Genomic DNA, 17,307 nt, shown 5'->3' with positions numbered 1-17,307 from the left:
CAATCAGCAGGAAGCTTACTCATAGTCTAACTAACTGAGCATGTTCACTTGGTCTGGGTGTCTGTGCAGGAGTGAGGCATTATGGGAACTTTCTTTACACAACTCAGCGTTTTTTCTTCCAGTTTGGCTTCTGATCATCTGAACGGGAGAAATATGGGGAGACTTAAGGGCACTATTGAGAGAACTGAAGGTATGCCTGCAGCTTGAGATTAACTCTTTACTAGCCTTTCCTTCTCCTTTAAGCATATAAACTCAGTGCCCTGTATAACAAGTATTGGTTGCTGCCTTACCCACCCTTGTATGGGCACTAAATGTTCCTTTCCCTAATTCAGACATTTATGGATAGTTCAACTGGCCAAGGACTACATCAGGCCATGGATAAAGCGACCCTGGGTAAGTGAGCAGATCTCTCTGTGTATGGCCACCTTATGCCACACTAAGGGGCTGATTTACTAATCCACGAATCCGAATGGGAAAAATTCGGATTGGAAAACGAAAATTTTGCGACTTTTTCGTATTTTTTGGCGACATTTTCGTAGCCGTTACGACTTGCGCGAATTGTCGCGACTTATTCATAGCCATTACAAATTTCGTGAATTGTCGCGACTTTTTCATAGCCATTACAACTTTCGCGAATTGTCGCGACTTTTTCGTATTGAGCACTCGAAAAAGTCGCAAAATACCGATCATTATGAAAAAAACGCATTCGGACGCTTTTCGGACGTTCGTGGATTAGTAAATGTGCCCCTAAAGGTCCCCATACACGGGCCGACTATAGCTGCCGATATGGGTCCCTTGGACTGATTCGGCAGCTAATCGGCCCGTGTATGGGGAGAGCAGAGCGGCCTGGCCGACCGATATCTGGCCTGAAATTGGCCAGATCTCGATCGGCCAGGTTAGAAAATCTGGTCGGATCGGGGACCGCATCGGCTCGTTGATGCGGTCCCCGATCCGACTGCCCCAGGGCCAAACGATCGGATTATTTTTTTTTTTACCTAAATGCTCCCCGATATCGCCCACCCGTAGGTGGGGATATCGGGGGAAGATCCGCTCGCTTGGCGACATCGCCAAGCGAGCGGATCTGCTCGTGTATGGCCACCTTAAGAGTCATAGCTGCTGCTTGTACATATGCCTCATTCTTTCCCATGGGGCAGTAGCCTGGTACACCCACAGGCACAGAGGAAATAACAAGGCCTATTTTTAGCCAGATACAAAGGCAGTTACCAGTTCTCCTGTATGTCATTCTGTGAGCCGGGCTGCTGGGCGTAATGCACATATTTCAAGTCACTTCAAACTCATAGGGGCAGATTTATCAAAATGTGAGTTTACAGCTTAATACATAAAAACTCACCCACGTTCTATTCATTCCTATGGGGTTTTTGGAAGCGTTACTATCAAATGGTGACTTCTAACTGTCACACATTGATAAATACACTTCTAAAAAAAACCATAGGAATGAATAGTAAACATGGTGAGTTTTATGTATAAAGCTCTAAACTCACATTTTGATAAATCACCCAACTACAACTCCCAACATCCTCAGACACTTTCTTGAAAACAGCTGGGTGGCTATAATTTTGGCCATTCCTGCTCTACAGAAAAACTTTAATACTATATTCTATGCAGGAAGGAAACAACTTATTTACTAACTTAACTGGTATGCTGCAAATGATCACATGGCCAAGTGTTATACTTTACCCGGGATCTTTGTACGCTAATGACCACCAGTTACACAACACAGGTATAGGACCCATTATCCAGAATGCTCGGGACCAAGGGTATTCCGGATAAGGGGTCTTTCCGTAATTTGGATCTCCATATCTTAAAGGAACAGTAACACTAAAAAAGAAAGAGCTTTAAAGTAATAAAAATATAACGCGCTGTTGCCCTGCACTGGTAAAACTGGTGTGTTTGCTACAGAAACCCTACTATAATTTATATAATAAGCTGCTGTGTAGCCCCGGGGGCAGCCATTCCTGCACTGGTACAGCTGGGGTGTTTGCTACAGAAACCCTACTATAATTTATATAATAAGCTGCTGTGTAGCCCCGGGGCAGCCATTCCTGCACTGGTACAGCTGGGGTGTTTGCTACAGAAACCCTACTATAGTTTATATAAATACCCCGCTGTGTAGCCCCGGGGGCAGCCATTCCTGCACTGGTACAGCTGGGGTGTTTGCTACAGAAACCCTACTATAGTTTATATAAATACCCTGCTGTGTAGCCCCGGGGGCAGCCATTCCTGCACTGGTACAGCTGGGGTGTTTGCTACAGAAACCCTACTATAGTTTATATAAATACCCTGCTGTGTAGCCCCGGGGGCAGCCATTCCTGCACTGGTACAGCTGGGGTGTTTGCTACAGAAACCCTACTATAGTTTATATAAATACCCCGCTGTGTAGCCCCGGGGGCAGCCATTCCTGCACTGGTACAGCTGGGGTGTTTGCTACAGAAACCCTACTATAGTTTATATAAATACCCCGCTGTGTAGCCCCGGGGGCAGCCATTCCTGCACTGGTACAGCTGGGGTGTTTGCTACAGAACCCCTACTATAGTTTATATAAATACCCTGCTGTGTAGCCCCGGGGGCAGCCATTCCTGCACTGGTACAGCTGGGGTGTTTGCTACAGAAACCCTACTATAGTTTATATAAATACCCCGCTGTGTAGCCCCGGGGGCAGCCATTCCTGCACTGGTACAGCTGGGGTGTTTGCTACAGAACCCCTACTATAGTTTATATAAATACCCTGCTGTGTAGCCCCGGGGGCAGCCATTCCTGCACTGGTACAGCTGGGGTGTTTGCTACAGAACCCCTACTATAGTTTATATAAATACCCTGCTGTGTAGCCCCGGGGGCAGCCATTCCTGCACTGGTACAGCTGGGGTGTTTGCTACAGAAACCCTACTATAGTTTATATAAATACCCCGCTGTGTAGCCCCGGGGGCAGCCATTCCTGCACTGGTACAGCTGGGGTGTTTGCTACAGAACCCCTACTATAGTTTATATAAATACCCTGCTGTGTAGCCCCGGGGGCAGCCATTCCTGCACTGGTACAGCTGGGGTGTTTGCTACAGAAACCCTACTATAGTTTATATAAATACCCCGCTGTGTAGCCCCGGGGGCAGCCATTCCTGCACTGGTACAGCTGGGGTGTTTGCTACAGAACCCCTACTATAGTTTATATAAATACCCTGCTGTGTAGCCCCGGGGGCAGCCATTCCTGCACTGGTACAGCTGGGGTGTTTGCTACAGAAACCCTACTATAGTTTATATAAATACCCCGCTGTGTAGCCCCGGGGGCAGCCATTCCTGCACTGGTACAGCTGGGGTGTTTGCTACAGAAACCCTACTATAGTTTATATAAATACCCCGCTGTGTAGCCCCGGGGGCAGCCATTCAAGCTGGAAAAAAGGAGAAAAGGCACAGGTTACATAGCAGATAACAGATAAGTTCTGTAGAATACAATAGTGTTTTATCTGTTATCTGCTATGTGCCTGTGCCTTTTCTCCTTTGAATGGCTGCCCCCGGGGCTACACAGCGGGGTATTTATATAAACTATAGTAGGGTTTCTGTAGCAAACACCCCAGCTGTACCAGTGCAGGAATGGCTGCCCCCGGGGCTACACAGCAGGGTATTTATATAAACTATAGTAGGGTTTCTGTAGCAAACACCCCAGCTGTACCAGTGCAGGAATGGCTGCCCCCGGGGCTACACAGCGGGGTATTTATATAAACTATAGTAGGGTTTCTGTAGCAAACACCCCAGCTGTACCAGTGCAGGAATGGCTGCCCCGGGGCTACACAGCGGGGTATTTATATAAACTATAGTAGGGTTTCTGTAGCAAACACCCCAGCTGTACCAGTACAGGAATGGCTGCCCCCGGGGCTACACAGCGGGGTATTTATATAAACTATAGTAGGGTTTCTGTAGCAAACACCCCAGCTGTACCAGTGCAGGAATGGCTGCCCCCGGGGCTACACAGCAGGGTATTTATATAAACTATAGTAGGGTTTCTGTAGCAAACACCCCAGCTGTACCAGTACAGGAATGGCTGCCCCCGGGGCTACACAGCGGGGTATTTATATAAACTATAGTAGGGTTTCTGTAGCAAACACCCCAGCTGTACCAGTGCAGGAATGGCTGCCCCCGGGGCTACACAGCAGGGTATTTATATAAACTATAGTAGGGTTTCTGTAGCAAACTCCCCAGCTGTACCAGTGCAGGAATGGCTGCCCCCGGGGCTACACAGCAGGGTATTTATATAAACTATAGTAGACTTTCTAAAGTACACACCCCAGCTGTACCGGTGCAGGGCAGCAGCACATTATATTTTAGTTACTTTTATACACTTTCATTTTTTGGTGTTACTGTTCCTTTAAGTCTACAAAAAAAATCAATAAACCATGAAATAAACCCAATAGGGCTGTTCTGCCCCAATAAGGGGTAATTATATCTTAGTTGGGATCAAGTACAGGTACTGTTTTATTATTACAGAGAAAAGGGAATCATTTAACCATTAAATAAACCCAATAGGGCTGTTCTGCCCCCAATAAGGGGTAATTATATCTTAGTTGGGATCAAGTACAGGTACTGTTTTATTATTACAGAGAAAAGGGAATCATTTAACCATTAAATAAACCCAATAGGGCTGTTCTGCCCCCAATAAGGGGTAATTATATCTTAGTTGGGATCAAGTACAGGTACTGTTTTATTATTACAGAGAAAAGGGAATCATTTAACCATGAAATAAACCCAATAGGGCTGTTCTGCCCCCAATAAGGGGTAATTATATCTTAGTTGGGATCAAGTACAGGTACTGTTTTATTATTACAGAGAAAAGGGAATCATTTAACCATTAAATAAACCCAATAGGGCTGTTCTGCCCCCAATAAGGGGTAATTATATCTTAGTTGGCATCAAATACAGGTACTGTTTTATTATTACAGAGAAAAAGAAATTAGAATTATTTGTTTATAATGGAGTCTATGGGAGATGGCCTTTCCTTAATTTGGAACATTCTGGATAACGGGTTTCCGGATAAGAGATCCCATACCTGTACTAAGAATCTTGGGTACTCTAATGCCCACCAGTTACACAATACTAAGGATCAGTTACAGAGTACAGAGAATCCTGGCAGGTCTGGACTGACAATCCATAGATACAGGCAAATGCCAGAGGGGCTGCTGTAAGATGCCATAGACAGTCGCTATTTATTAGGCCTTGAGGGGGCTGTTTGGGCCTCTGTGTTCTTGAACAGCAATGAGCGAATCAGTCCCGTTTTGCTTCGGTTAAAAATTAACAACGAAAACTTTGTGAAAATTTTTGCTCCTGTTTCTCGAAAACATCCACCATGGTAAAACACGAAAATTTTGCCACAAATCTTATTACTATTCTAGGGCCTATTTTAAATTTCTGTCCGGAACCTGGATCCTAGGCACTCAAATGCATATTAATTACACACCACCCAGCATCCAGAACACTCTAATGGGCACCATTTACACACTACTCAGGATCATGGTCACACTATTACTACTTGGCATCCAGGGCATTTAAATGTGCACCAGTTAAGGGGGCCATACACTGTAAGATCCGCTGGTTTGGGGAGGTCTCCAAGCGAGTGGATCTTCTCCCAATATGCCCACCTATGGGTGGGTGATATCGGGCTAATTCGATCATTTGGCCCTAGGGCCACAATCAATTTAAAAAGGCAGTCATAGGCGGCATTGGTTCGGGGGCCACATCAACAAGCTGTCCCCAATCCGATGGAAAATAAACTTGTCCAATCGAGAGCTGGCTGATTTCAGGCCAGATGTTGGTCGAGGAGGCCTGTTGGTGGTGCCCAAACACAGGCAGATAAGCTGCACATATCAGTAGCTGAAATCGGCCCATGTATGGCCACCTTAAGACATTAATCAGGATTGTCGGCACTAATACACACCTAGTATTCCCTGCTCAGAATAGTGCAAAGTTCGTTACTGTATATCAAGCTATACAATAAGAGACCTACTACATCTGTAACACTTGAGCACACAGTTCTATACACACAGTTCCATGATAGCTATACAATACCCTGTACTATGTGTGCCACAAAGTGATGTGCAGCTCTAGTACAGATACACATTTACATTTCTGTGCATGATACATTATTATATATATTCCCCCTCACTTTACTAGGCACACATTACTATGCACATACGTACAATACAATAGAAACTACTCAGTGCATAGTACATATACACGTATACACAGCAACAAGGAACAAAGCTCAGTTCTATTAGTCAGTAAGTGCTATTCACTTGGATACAAATGATTCTGTATATTTCTCAGATGAGCCACACAATGTAAAATGAAAGAGATGTTACCCAGAGCCTGACACACACGTCTACCTTCCTAGCTCAGTTCAGTTCTCAGATGCCCATGATGCGCTAAAGATTCCAGATACACATTCATTTGAATATGAAATCAAGATTTCAAAGATAAATAAAAAAAAAAAAAAAAAGCTGCATAAAAAGCAAGAGACTTACTAACGGGGGACTGGTTTCTTGGCATCTTACCTCCTCCTCCACCTGACGCCATTTTTCACAGGCCAGGCTGGAGTAGCCGCCCCTGCCAATTGTGGAACCCAAGTCTGCATATGAAAAGTTGCAGAGACCCACAGCTTCCTGAGAGAGAAGATCAGGAAGTGCAGAGTGAGAGTGCTGAGCATTGCACTCACCCCACTGAGACTGCAGCCGCCGCGCACACTCACTACTATACACTGCAACTCAGCAGCATTGGCCCTATACACGGGAAAGGGGGTGTATGTGTGTTATACACAGAGCAGTCTTACTTATGTCTATTATACACAGAGCAGTCTTACTTATGTCTATTATACACAAAGCAGTCTTACTTATGTCTATTATACACAGAGCAGTCTTACTTATGTCTATTATACACAGAGCAGTCTTACTTATGTCTATTATACACAAAGCAGTCTTACTTATGTCTATTATACACAGAGCAGTCTTACTTATGTCTATTATACACAGAGCAGTCTTACTTATGTCTATTATACACAGAGCAGTCTTACTTATCTCTATTATACACAAAGCAGTCTTACATATGTCTATTATACACAGAGCAGTGGTCTTACTTATGTCTATTATACACAGAGCAGTCTTACTTATGTCTATTATACACAGAGCAGTCTTACTTATGTCTATTATACACATAGCAGTCTTACTTATGTCTATTATACACAGAGCAGTCTTACTTATGTCTATTATACACAGAGCAGTCTTACTTATGTCTATTATACACAGAGCAGTCTTACTTATGTATATTATACACAGAGCAGCCTTACTTATGTCTATTATACACAGAGCAGTCTTACTTATGTCTATTATACACAGAGCAGTCTTACTTATGTCTATTATACACAGAGCAGTCTTACTTATGTCTATTATACACAGAGCAGTCTTACTTATGTCTATTATACACAAAGCAGTCTTACTTATGTCTATTATACACAGAGCAGTCTTACTTATGTCTATTATACACAGAGCAGTCTTACTTATGTCTATTATACACAAAGCAGTCTTACTTATGTCTATTATACACAGAGCAGTCTTACTTATGTCTATTATACACAGAGCAGTCTTACTTATGTCTATTATACACAGAGCAGTCTTACTTATCTCTATTATACACAAAGCAGTCTTACATATGTCTATTATACACAGAGCAGTGGTCTTACTTATGTCTATTATACACAGAGCAGTCTTACTTATGTCTATTATACACAGAGCAGTCTTACTTATCTCTATTATACACAAAGCAGTCTTACATATGTCTATTATACACAGAGCAGTGGTCTTACTTATGTCTATTATACACAGAGCAGTCTTACTTATGTCTATTATACACAGAGCAGTCTTACTTATCTCTATTATACACAAAGCAGTCTTACATATGTCTATTATACACAGAGCAGTGGTCTTACTTATGTCTATTATACACAGAGCAGTCTTACTTATGTCTATTATACACAGAGCAGTCTTACTTATGTCTATTATACACATAGCAGTCTTACTTATGTCTATTATACACAGAGCAGTCTTACTTATGTCTATTATACACAGAGCAGTCTTACTTATGTCTATTATACACAGAGCAGTCTTACTTATGTATATTATACACAGAGCAGCCTTACTTATGTCTATTATACACAGAGCAGTCTTACTTATGTCTATTATACACAGAGCAGTCTTACTTATGTCTATTATACACAGAGCAGTCTTACTTATGTCTATTATACACAGAGCAGTCTTACTTATGTCTATTATACACAAAGCAGTCTTACTTATGTCTATTATACACAGAGCAGTCTTACTTATGTCTATTATACACAGAGCAGTCTTACTTATGTCTATTATACACAAAGCAGTCTTACTTATGTCTATTATACACAGAGCAGTCTTACTTATGTCTATTATACACAGAGCAGTCTTACTTATGTCTATTATACACAGAGCAGTCTTACTTATCTCTATTATACACAAAGCAGTCTTACATATGTCTATTATACACAGAGCAGTGGTCTTACTTATGTCTATTATACACAGAGCAGTCTTACTTATGTCTATTATACACAGAGCAGTCTTACTTATGTCTATTATACACAGAGCAGTCTTACTTATGTCTATTATACACAGAGCAGTCTTACTTATGTCTATTATACACAGAGCAGTCTTACTTATGTCTATTATACACAGAGCAGTCTTACTTATGTCTATTATACACAGAGCAGCCTTACTTATGTCTATTATACACAGAGCAGTCTTACTTATGTCTATTATACACAGAGCAGTCTTACTTATCTCTTTTATACACAGAGCAGTCTTACTTATCTCTATTATACACAGAGCAGTCTTACTTATGTCTATTATACACAAAGCAGTCTTACTTATGTCTATTATACACAGAGCAGTCTTACTAATGTCTATTATACACAGAGCAGTCTTACTTATGTCTATTATACACAGAGCAGTCTTACTTATGTCTATTATACACAAAGCAGTCTTACTTATGTCTATTATACACAAAGCAGTCTTACTTATGTCTATTATACACAAAGCAGTCTTACTTATGTCTATTATACACAGAGCAGTCTTACTTATGTCTATTATACACAGAGCAGTCTTACTTATGTCTATTATACACAGAGCAGTCTTACTTATGTCTATTATACACAGAGCAGTCTTACTTATGTCTATTATACACAGAGCAGTCTTACTTATGTCTATTATACACAGAGCAGTCTTACTTATGTCTATTATACACAGAGCAGTCTTACTTATGTCTATTATACACAGAGCAGTCTTACTTATGTCTATTATACACAGAGCAGTCTTACTTATGTCTATTATACACGAGCCGACTATAGCTGCCGATATCGGTCCCTTGGACCGATTTGGCAGCTAATCGGCCCATGTATGGGCAGAACAGAGCGGCCTGGCCGACCGAGATCTGGCCTGGTAAGAAAATCGGCTCATTGATGCGGTCCCCGAACCGACTGCCCCATAAACTCAAATGTAATCCGATCGTTTGGCCCCAGGGCCAAACGATCGGATTATTTTTTTTTAAGTCCCTTGCTACCCGATATCGCCCACCCGTAGGTGGGGATATCGGGTGAAGATCCGCTCCCTGGGGCCAAACGATCGGATTATTTTTTTTTTAAGTCCCTTGCTACCCGATATCGCCCACCCATAGGTGTGCAACTGGATCGTGCCTTTGGGTGCAAAAGACAAAGGAAGCCCTGGAATTCTCACCTGCCTTTTCCTACCATTTCCATGGCTCTCTTGTGCCAGAGCACCCTTCCCCCTGTGCCAAACCCCATATACATCAGACCAACGCAACTAACAATTATAGAAGAGGCATGGACCTTATTTTTGCTTTGACACGGCCTACATGGGTTCCTACATAGAAAATGGCACATTAAAGTAGAGAAATGAGAAAATATCAAAATCTTGAGAAGGAGAATTGCACTGACACACTGAATAAATTATTTAAACATCAAAGAAAATCTAATGTCTCCCGAGAGGATTAATAAACATAGATCTATTAGTATTCTGTACTGTTTGCTAATTATAAGTATGTATATATATATATATAGTATAAGTATGTTTTTGTTATTGCACTCATCCTCTGGCTGCAGATTCTATTGCTTGCAAGAGAACCACCAGCCCAGATGATCAGTAGGGCTTGGAGTAGCAGCCAATTAGAAAAACTGTTTCCAATTGGCTGCAGCTCCAAGCCCTACTATGCAGCACAGCCGGCAGTTCCTTGCTATCATTGGGCAAGAGGATGAATGAAAAGTGAGCAAACAAGTACTTGTATATATAAATAAGTAACACAAGCAACATCATATTGCCTTGTAACACACAGAACCCTTTACCTCGCACTCCGTGTATAAGGGTAGTCATAGCCTCTTGCACACAACGGGAGTTGAGAGCTGGATATTTGTACAGGAGAAATACAACAGACTGAAGTAAAGCAGATAACTTCCCCCCAGTCTGGTCAGAAGTGGGGAAACCTGGGAGCAAGAGAAATAAAAGAGAGTTTAGGATGACAAGTCCAACATGAAAGGACAGGGATCTGAGAGAAAATGTATGGAAGATGTGGTAGAACACTAGGGAGGTAGACAAGGGCCAAGGCAGAGAAGAACGAAAGTGATATGTAGTCAGGAATGGAGTGAAAAAAGGTGAAAAAAGACAGAATAATGGTGATTGAGAAGCAAGTGATGACATTAGGTAGAGGCAAGTTCTCCATGGTTCTACTATATGCAACTGCTTCATTATTTATAAACACACCTGTAACAAATATGGGTTCCAGTTATTAACCTGCTTGTGATCAAAACTGCTGTTCTTATTAGGATTATCAGTACCATGCTGCTCCCTTTCTACAGTTACCCTTTTTACATCTAATTGGACTCAATAAAACCCAGATTATCTGCAGTGTCATGCATCCCATAAGCTTTCAGTTTAAGCACTTTTTGATATATGTACATTATGTAGACGTGTAACCATTCTATGATTACTGAGGCTCCCATTAACCTAAATACTCTCTCTACAATCCGTATGGTTAACCTTCACATTAACATCTCACCTGATCCCTGGTAGATGCTCCTCATCTCCTTGAGCTTCTGGTCTACTCTCCTGAGTCGGGAGCAGAAGAGGAACAATTCGTTGGTATTCATTGGCGGGCCAGTACTTCCCCTGCAGGATGAATGGCAGAGCGCTGAAAGAAAGCACTGACCTACACAGCTCTGTGGAGCATCCCAAGCCTCTGATGAGCAACTCATTGTGGAAAGTCCAAAAGAAAAAAGCTGTCACTTGATCACTAAACTTTCCCGACCTTTCCCTAATGTGGTCTACTTAGCAATATACATTTGCTATATGGGCAGTGACCTACAGAGAGAATTCCTTCTGGTGTCTCTACTATTAACTATCCAGAGACACCCCATTTTAAGCTGTAGAGCTTATTCCCAAAGCCTTCTGTAATGATTCCTCTATAGCTTCCCTTCTCCCTCGGTCTAAAAGGAAGGCTTGATGCCTTGTCATACCTCTTGTCTCCTATGCTGGGATTTACCAGCAGATCTGGATTCGGGAGGTGGTGGAAAACAAAGCAATGTGTGTGAGAAGGAAAAGACGCCCTAATAACTCTCTCGCTGCTGTGTCTAGAAATCTAAATAATTACTGAGATGAGCAATGGGCAGCCTTGCATAACCGGCCCAATAAATAGACATATACGTAGCAACAAGTGTTGTTGTGTAAAAATATTTCCTATTAATAAAATGACTTAAGGCTTCAAAGGAACTGTGGCAAAAATGTCTTGATACACAATTAATTTTTCAGATTATGTTGAATTGTTGGAGTGACAGATATTGCCTATTGTCCCCAAGATCCCAAAGAAACACCCATTGCTAATTTCCATTTTGTTCTATTCTCTGAAAGCAGTGGACAATCACCACAGTGACCACACTGCAAATGCAAAACGACTGTATTAAACTTATGAGGGGTCACAAGTGGCACAAGACAGGGTCGGACTGGGCCGCCGGGACACCGGGAAAATACCCGGAGGGCCCCGGCCCTGGTGGGTCCCAGCGGCCCAGACCTGACCATATTGCCGCTTCCTCTGGCCTCCGCTGTCCTCCCCTGGCGCGTTTCACATACGTGCTTTCAGGGGAGGGCGTTGGACAGGGGCCCCTGCTGGGGGGGTTAGGGGTGCACGGCTGGGGCCCCTGCGGGAGACACAGCCAGAGAAGGCACTTTGGGGGGTGCGGGGGCCCCTGGGGCGGTAGCCGCAGTGGGCCCTGCACCCCCCAGTCCGACCCTGGCACAAGATGACACCCAATTAGTGGTCATGCAAAAAGCATATCTACCCGGGTCTGAGGTGCAGAGCACAGCTTCAGCATTCACAGACCAGCCCTGTCCTGCTCCAGGGCCCTGTTTGGGTCCTCTCATGAATACAGTGCAGCTGAATGCAGGCATCACAGTATTCATGATGGTGGGCACAGGTCTCTGCACTCCAGCAATTCATTTGGGTTGAGAGGCAGGGTACAGAATGTAAAAAAATGGTGAATTTCACAGTTGTGCAGTTCGACCCTTGCCTTCCACATTATAAATGACTCCTATGGTTTTGCATTATAGTGCCACAAATGGTCATTTATTTACTTGCAGACGCAATTGCAACATTTATTTTCTTACAGCGAAACATTTTCCCCCAATGATTTCCAGCATTGATGCTAAGAGGATGGACTTACAGACACAAACTGGATGGCAAAAGTGCACGAGATTTGGGCATTGACCCTTAGGTGCAGGACTTGGCCAAATAATGCCCTAGTGCTCCAGAAGGTAGAAGCTGAGTTATTTCTTACAGAGGAATTCAGGGATGCAATGGAAATATTGAGGGCAAAGAGTTAATCCTCAGAAGAGGTGTGTTCTTGGCTAATTATCCGAGTGATTGCAAGCAACCTGCTTAACAGGATGAATGAGGCAAACCGCAGAGTGTAACTGCCAACCTATATTAACCTTCCCTTCCCTGAGCATTGCTTGTGATCCAACCCAATCTGTGGCCCATTCCCTGTTCCTGTACTGTGGGTCCCAGCATCCCATGAAAATATTATGTTATTGCATAAACAGATGCCTGTAGCACAATTTGTACATTTCTACTATATACTGCTGCAGTAAATTCTATTCTCATTGAATCATCAATGTTTAATATCATGGGTTGGGTCAGTAAGGTTTTAAATAGTAACCACTAAGCATGTCTACTATTGCCTCTCTTATTTTGGGCTCAGCGACACCTTTAGTGGCCCAGCCGTATGGGGAGGAGTAAATATCTGCTACGTGACTTTAAAAGTGAGGGAAAAATATCTTAATGGTGAAATACTGGTTGGTTTGCCCTTAACTTCTCCAATGGAAGTACAACTACAAGTGCAAGCGTATGAGCAGTGAGAATATATATATAGATGTATATATACACAAAAAAATTGAAAAGATGGAAGCACTCACGGTGTTGTAGAAAACAATAACTTTACTCTATCAAAAGAACAGTTATGCAGACATCAACGCATTTCGATCCTCAAGGGACCGGCGGCAGGATATATATATATAGCCAAGTGAGAAAGGCTAGGTTGATAGCCGAAACGTTAGTCCATCTTTAAATAAACACCCTTCTTTTTATCCACAAGTCCTGTGACTGCGGTTTCACTTCTCTCACTCGTTAATTATTTCTTGATTCTGCACCCAGGTAACTTTGTGCTGTTATAAACGTGAGTGCTGGCGAATCTCCAGATTATATATATATATTTATGTATAGAAAATCTTTTTTATTTTCAAAGTCCCTGTGAATCCGGTATTCTAGTGGTATGATACGTTGTTAATAATACACTGCACCCAGTAACGCCTACTAATTCTCTAACGTGAATGCCTGCACCTTCTAACCTACATATATATATAAGGGTTGCCACCAGTCCGGTTTTGACCCGGATGATCTGGTTTTTGTAAGGGCTGTCCAGGTGAAAACTGCCTGCCCAGGCGGTACACTCTGAGACTGATGTGGCGATCAGCAAGTGGCATAGCCCCGCCCTGTGACATCACAGAGTGCCCCCACCACCCTATGTGATATCATTGCCCACCCCCTGTGATGTCACTGCCTCCCCTAATATATATATATATCTATTACAGTATTGGACCCCTTATCTGGAAACCCATTATCCAAAAAGTTCTGAATTACAGAAAGGCCATCTCCCATAGACTCCATTTTAATCAAATAATTCACATTTTTAATAGTTTCCTTTCTCTCTGTAATAATAAAACAGTACCTGTACTTGATCCCAACTAAGATATAATTACCCCTTATTGGAGGCAGAACAGTCCTATTGGGTTTATTTAATGGTTAAATGATTCCCTTTTCTCTGTAATAATAAAACAGTACTTGTACTTGATCCCAACTAAGATATAATTACCCCTTATTGGGGGCAGAACAGCCCTATTGGGTTTATTTAATGGTTAAATGATTCCCTTTTCTCTGTAATAATAAAACAGTACCTGTACTTGATCCCAACTAAGATATAATTACCCCTTATTGGGGGCAGAACAGCCCTATTGGGTTTATTTAATGGTTAAATGATTCCCTTTTCTCTGTAATAATAAAACAGTACCTGTACTTGATCCCAACTAAGATATAATTACCCCTTATTGGGGGCAGAACAGCCCTATTGGGTTTATTTCATGGTTAAATTATTCCCTTTTCTCTGTAATAATAAAACAGTACCTTGTACTTGATCCCAACTAAGATATAATTACCCCTTATTGGGGGCAGAACAGCCCTATTGGGTTTATTTCATGGTTAAATTATTCCCTTTTCTCTGTAATAATAAAACAGTACCTTGTACTTGATCCCAACTAAGATATAATTACCCCTTATTGGGGGCAGAACAGCCCTATTGGGTTTATTTAATGGTTAAATGATTCCCTTTTCTCTGTAATAATAAAACAGTACCTGTTCTTGATCCCAACTAAGATATAATTACCCCTTATTGGGGGCGGAACAGCCCTATTGGGTTTATTTAATGGTTAAATGATTCCCTTTTCTCTGTAATAATAAAACAGTACCTGTACTTGATCCCAACTAAGATATAATTACCCCTTATTGGGGGCAGAACAGCCCTATTGGGTTTATTTAATGGTTAAATGATTCCCTTTTCTCTGTAATAATAAAACAGTACCTGTACTTGATCCCAACCAAGATATAATTAATCTTTTTGCAGCCAAAACTTTCCTATCGCGCTTAATTAGTGTTTATATAATTTTTTTTTTTAGCAGACTTAAGGTAGGAGATCTGAATTATGGAAAGATGCCTTATCCAAAAAACCCCAGGTCCCGAGCATTCTGGATAACGGGTCCCATACCTGTACTGAGAAGCACTTTGTAAAATCAGACATCATCAAAGCTAATGAATAAAGACAATGTCAGTCTGCATAATGGAATGAAATATATACATGAATTAAAAAATGTCCGTTTTGTAAGAAGTTTGTATTAATTTGTCCAGAAGAGATATGGAGATACTTGAAGGATTTTCCATTTTACTAACACAATTTCAATTAGCAAAACTGACAATTACAGTTATATTAACAAACTAATACATTTTCCGACATTTTTTTCCTACTGAGGCTGACGGATCCCTTATATCCTGACGGCTGGCAGAAATATAGACCACGCCTGCAGGGAGGAGAAACAATTTGGAAACGATTCTGCTTCCTATTGTCTGCGCTATGTTATGTCTATCGAAATATAATGTATATTTTATTAAGATAAATGATGACGTTACAATCCCGGAAACTGCAGAATACTTTGTGAACACGCAACATAAATATAGCAGGACTGTTACATAACCCAAAAGGCATAACTAAATATTTACATGAACACATCTTATCCAAAAGGCTGTTTTCCATTTGCCTTCTTGCCCTATTCTAGTTCAGTTAAATACCATACGATCCAGTTCCGTAAATATTTAGCTGACCCCAGAGATTTATCAGCTAATAAACTAGGGAGATGATTATGGTTCTTTGCCATTTTTTTTTAACTCCCATAATCTATTCAAGGTTTAAGAAGTCTGAGACAATAGGAGTGGGAAGGAGGAGAGGTGACAGTTGGATTAAACCCTTCAGGCACATTAGAGGCTGAAACATAATATTTTTTTAATACTGGTAACAGATCAGAACAATCATAGGCTCCAGGGGGAAGCAGTTTGTTTGCCTTGCACAGAACAAGGACTCCCAAGATGACATTACAGCTGGTAAGTCCTTTGATGGGATTCTTATAATACAGATGGTCAAAAACTAAATAAAAGGGTGGGCTAATTATCAAAAGAAATCTGTTCACGGTGCATCTGGTTAACGTACTGAAGATTGTAATGTGTAGGAGGACGTGTGTAATTGGGCCTGGTTGCAAAAAATAACCATCCACCCCCTCAGCTGTAATGTGCACAACCTCAGAAACCAAGCCTTAGTGATCCGGATGGCTGAGATGGAACTAGGTAATGATCCAGGCAATTCTAGGAATGATGAAAATGATTCCCCCCCTGTAGTTAGAAGAGCTTTATGACATGTTGGGTAGCAAAGACAGATAACAATTCCACATGCCTTCTGGAGGTGGATCTCTGGGACTTTAGGTTCATTTAGGCCAGGGGTCCCCAACCTTTCTTACTTGTGGGCCACAGTCAAATGTAGGAGAGCAACACAAGCACCATAAAAGTTCATGGAGGAGCCAAATAAGGGCTGTGATTGGCTATTAGGGGCCTCTATGCACACTATCAGCTTACAGGGGCTTTATTTGGTAGGAAATCTTGTTTTTATTCAACCAAAACTTGCCCCCAAGTCAGGAATTCAAAAATAACTCCCTGGTTTGGGGGCACTGAGAGCAACACCCAAGGGGTTGGGGAGCAACATGTTGCCCCCGAGTCACTGGTTGGGGATCACCGATTTAGGCCATTGAGGGAGCACTAACCTTGTCCCTGATACTGGTGAGGAAACCCAAAGACTAGCCACAAGCCTAAATGAGGCAACAATGTATATTTGCTCACTAACAACTAGTTCATAGTATTTACAATTGCAGCTGAAATTGGCCCAGAAGGGTCTGGCACAAAAGGAAAGCTACCCGTCATGTCAAAATATGTGTGATTGGACTGGTATTTTTGTCCTTGGAGGTTGGAGCTTGTAGCCTTACTAGTTCTGCTCCTGTGCAATCTGGCAGGTATGTGGAG

The 17,307-nt window shown here is 42.0% G+C and overlaps 1 protein-coding gene across 5 annotated transcripts in view; it reads right to left on the bottom strand.

Moving 5' to 3' along the window:
- Positions 1 to 11,236, bottom strand: part of gmip (GEM interacting protein) — a 42,094-nt gene extending 30,858 nt beyond the window's left edge. For 3 of the 5 annotated variants that reach the window (XM_031897828.1, XM_031897826.1, XM_031897827.1), the window contains exons 1-2: positions 11,146 to 11,236; positions 10,436 to 10,573 (exon numbers count right to left, since the gene is read on the bottom strand). In XM_031897828.1, the coding sequence (XP_031753688.1) occupies positions 10,436 to 10,573; positions 11,146 to 11,236 (229 nt within the window). Of the gene's footprint in view, positions 1 to 6,524; positions 6,673 to 10,435; positions 10,574 to 11,145 lie in introns of those variants that run through there. The other 2 variants (XM_012953126.3, NM_001004948.1) reach the window with 2 other exon arrangements.
- Between the last annotated feature and the right edge of the window lie 6,071 nt (positions 11,237 to 17,307).

Source organism: Xenopus tropicalis, chromosome 3 (genome assembly GCF_000004195.4).
Source record: "Xenopus tropicalis strain Nigerian chromosome 3, UCB_Xtro_10.0, whole genome shotgun sequence".
NCBI classification, from domain to species: domain Eukaryota; kingdom Metazoa; phylum Chordata; class Amphibia; order Anura; family Pipidae; genus Xenopus; species Xenopus tropicalis.
Note: the sequence above shows the minus strand (reverse complement) of the source record. Positions and strands in the feature narration are given on the sequence as shown.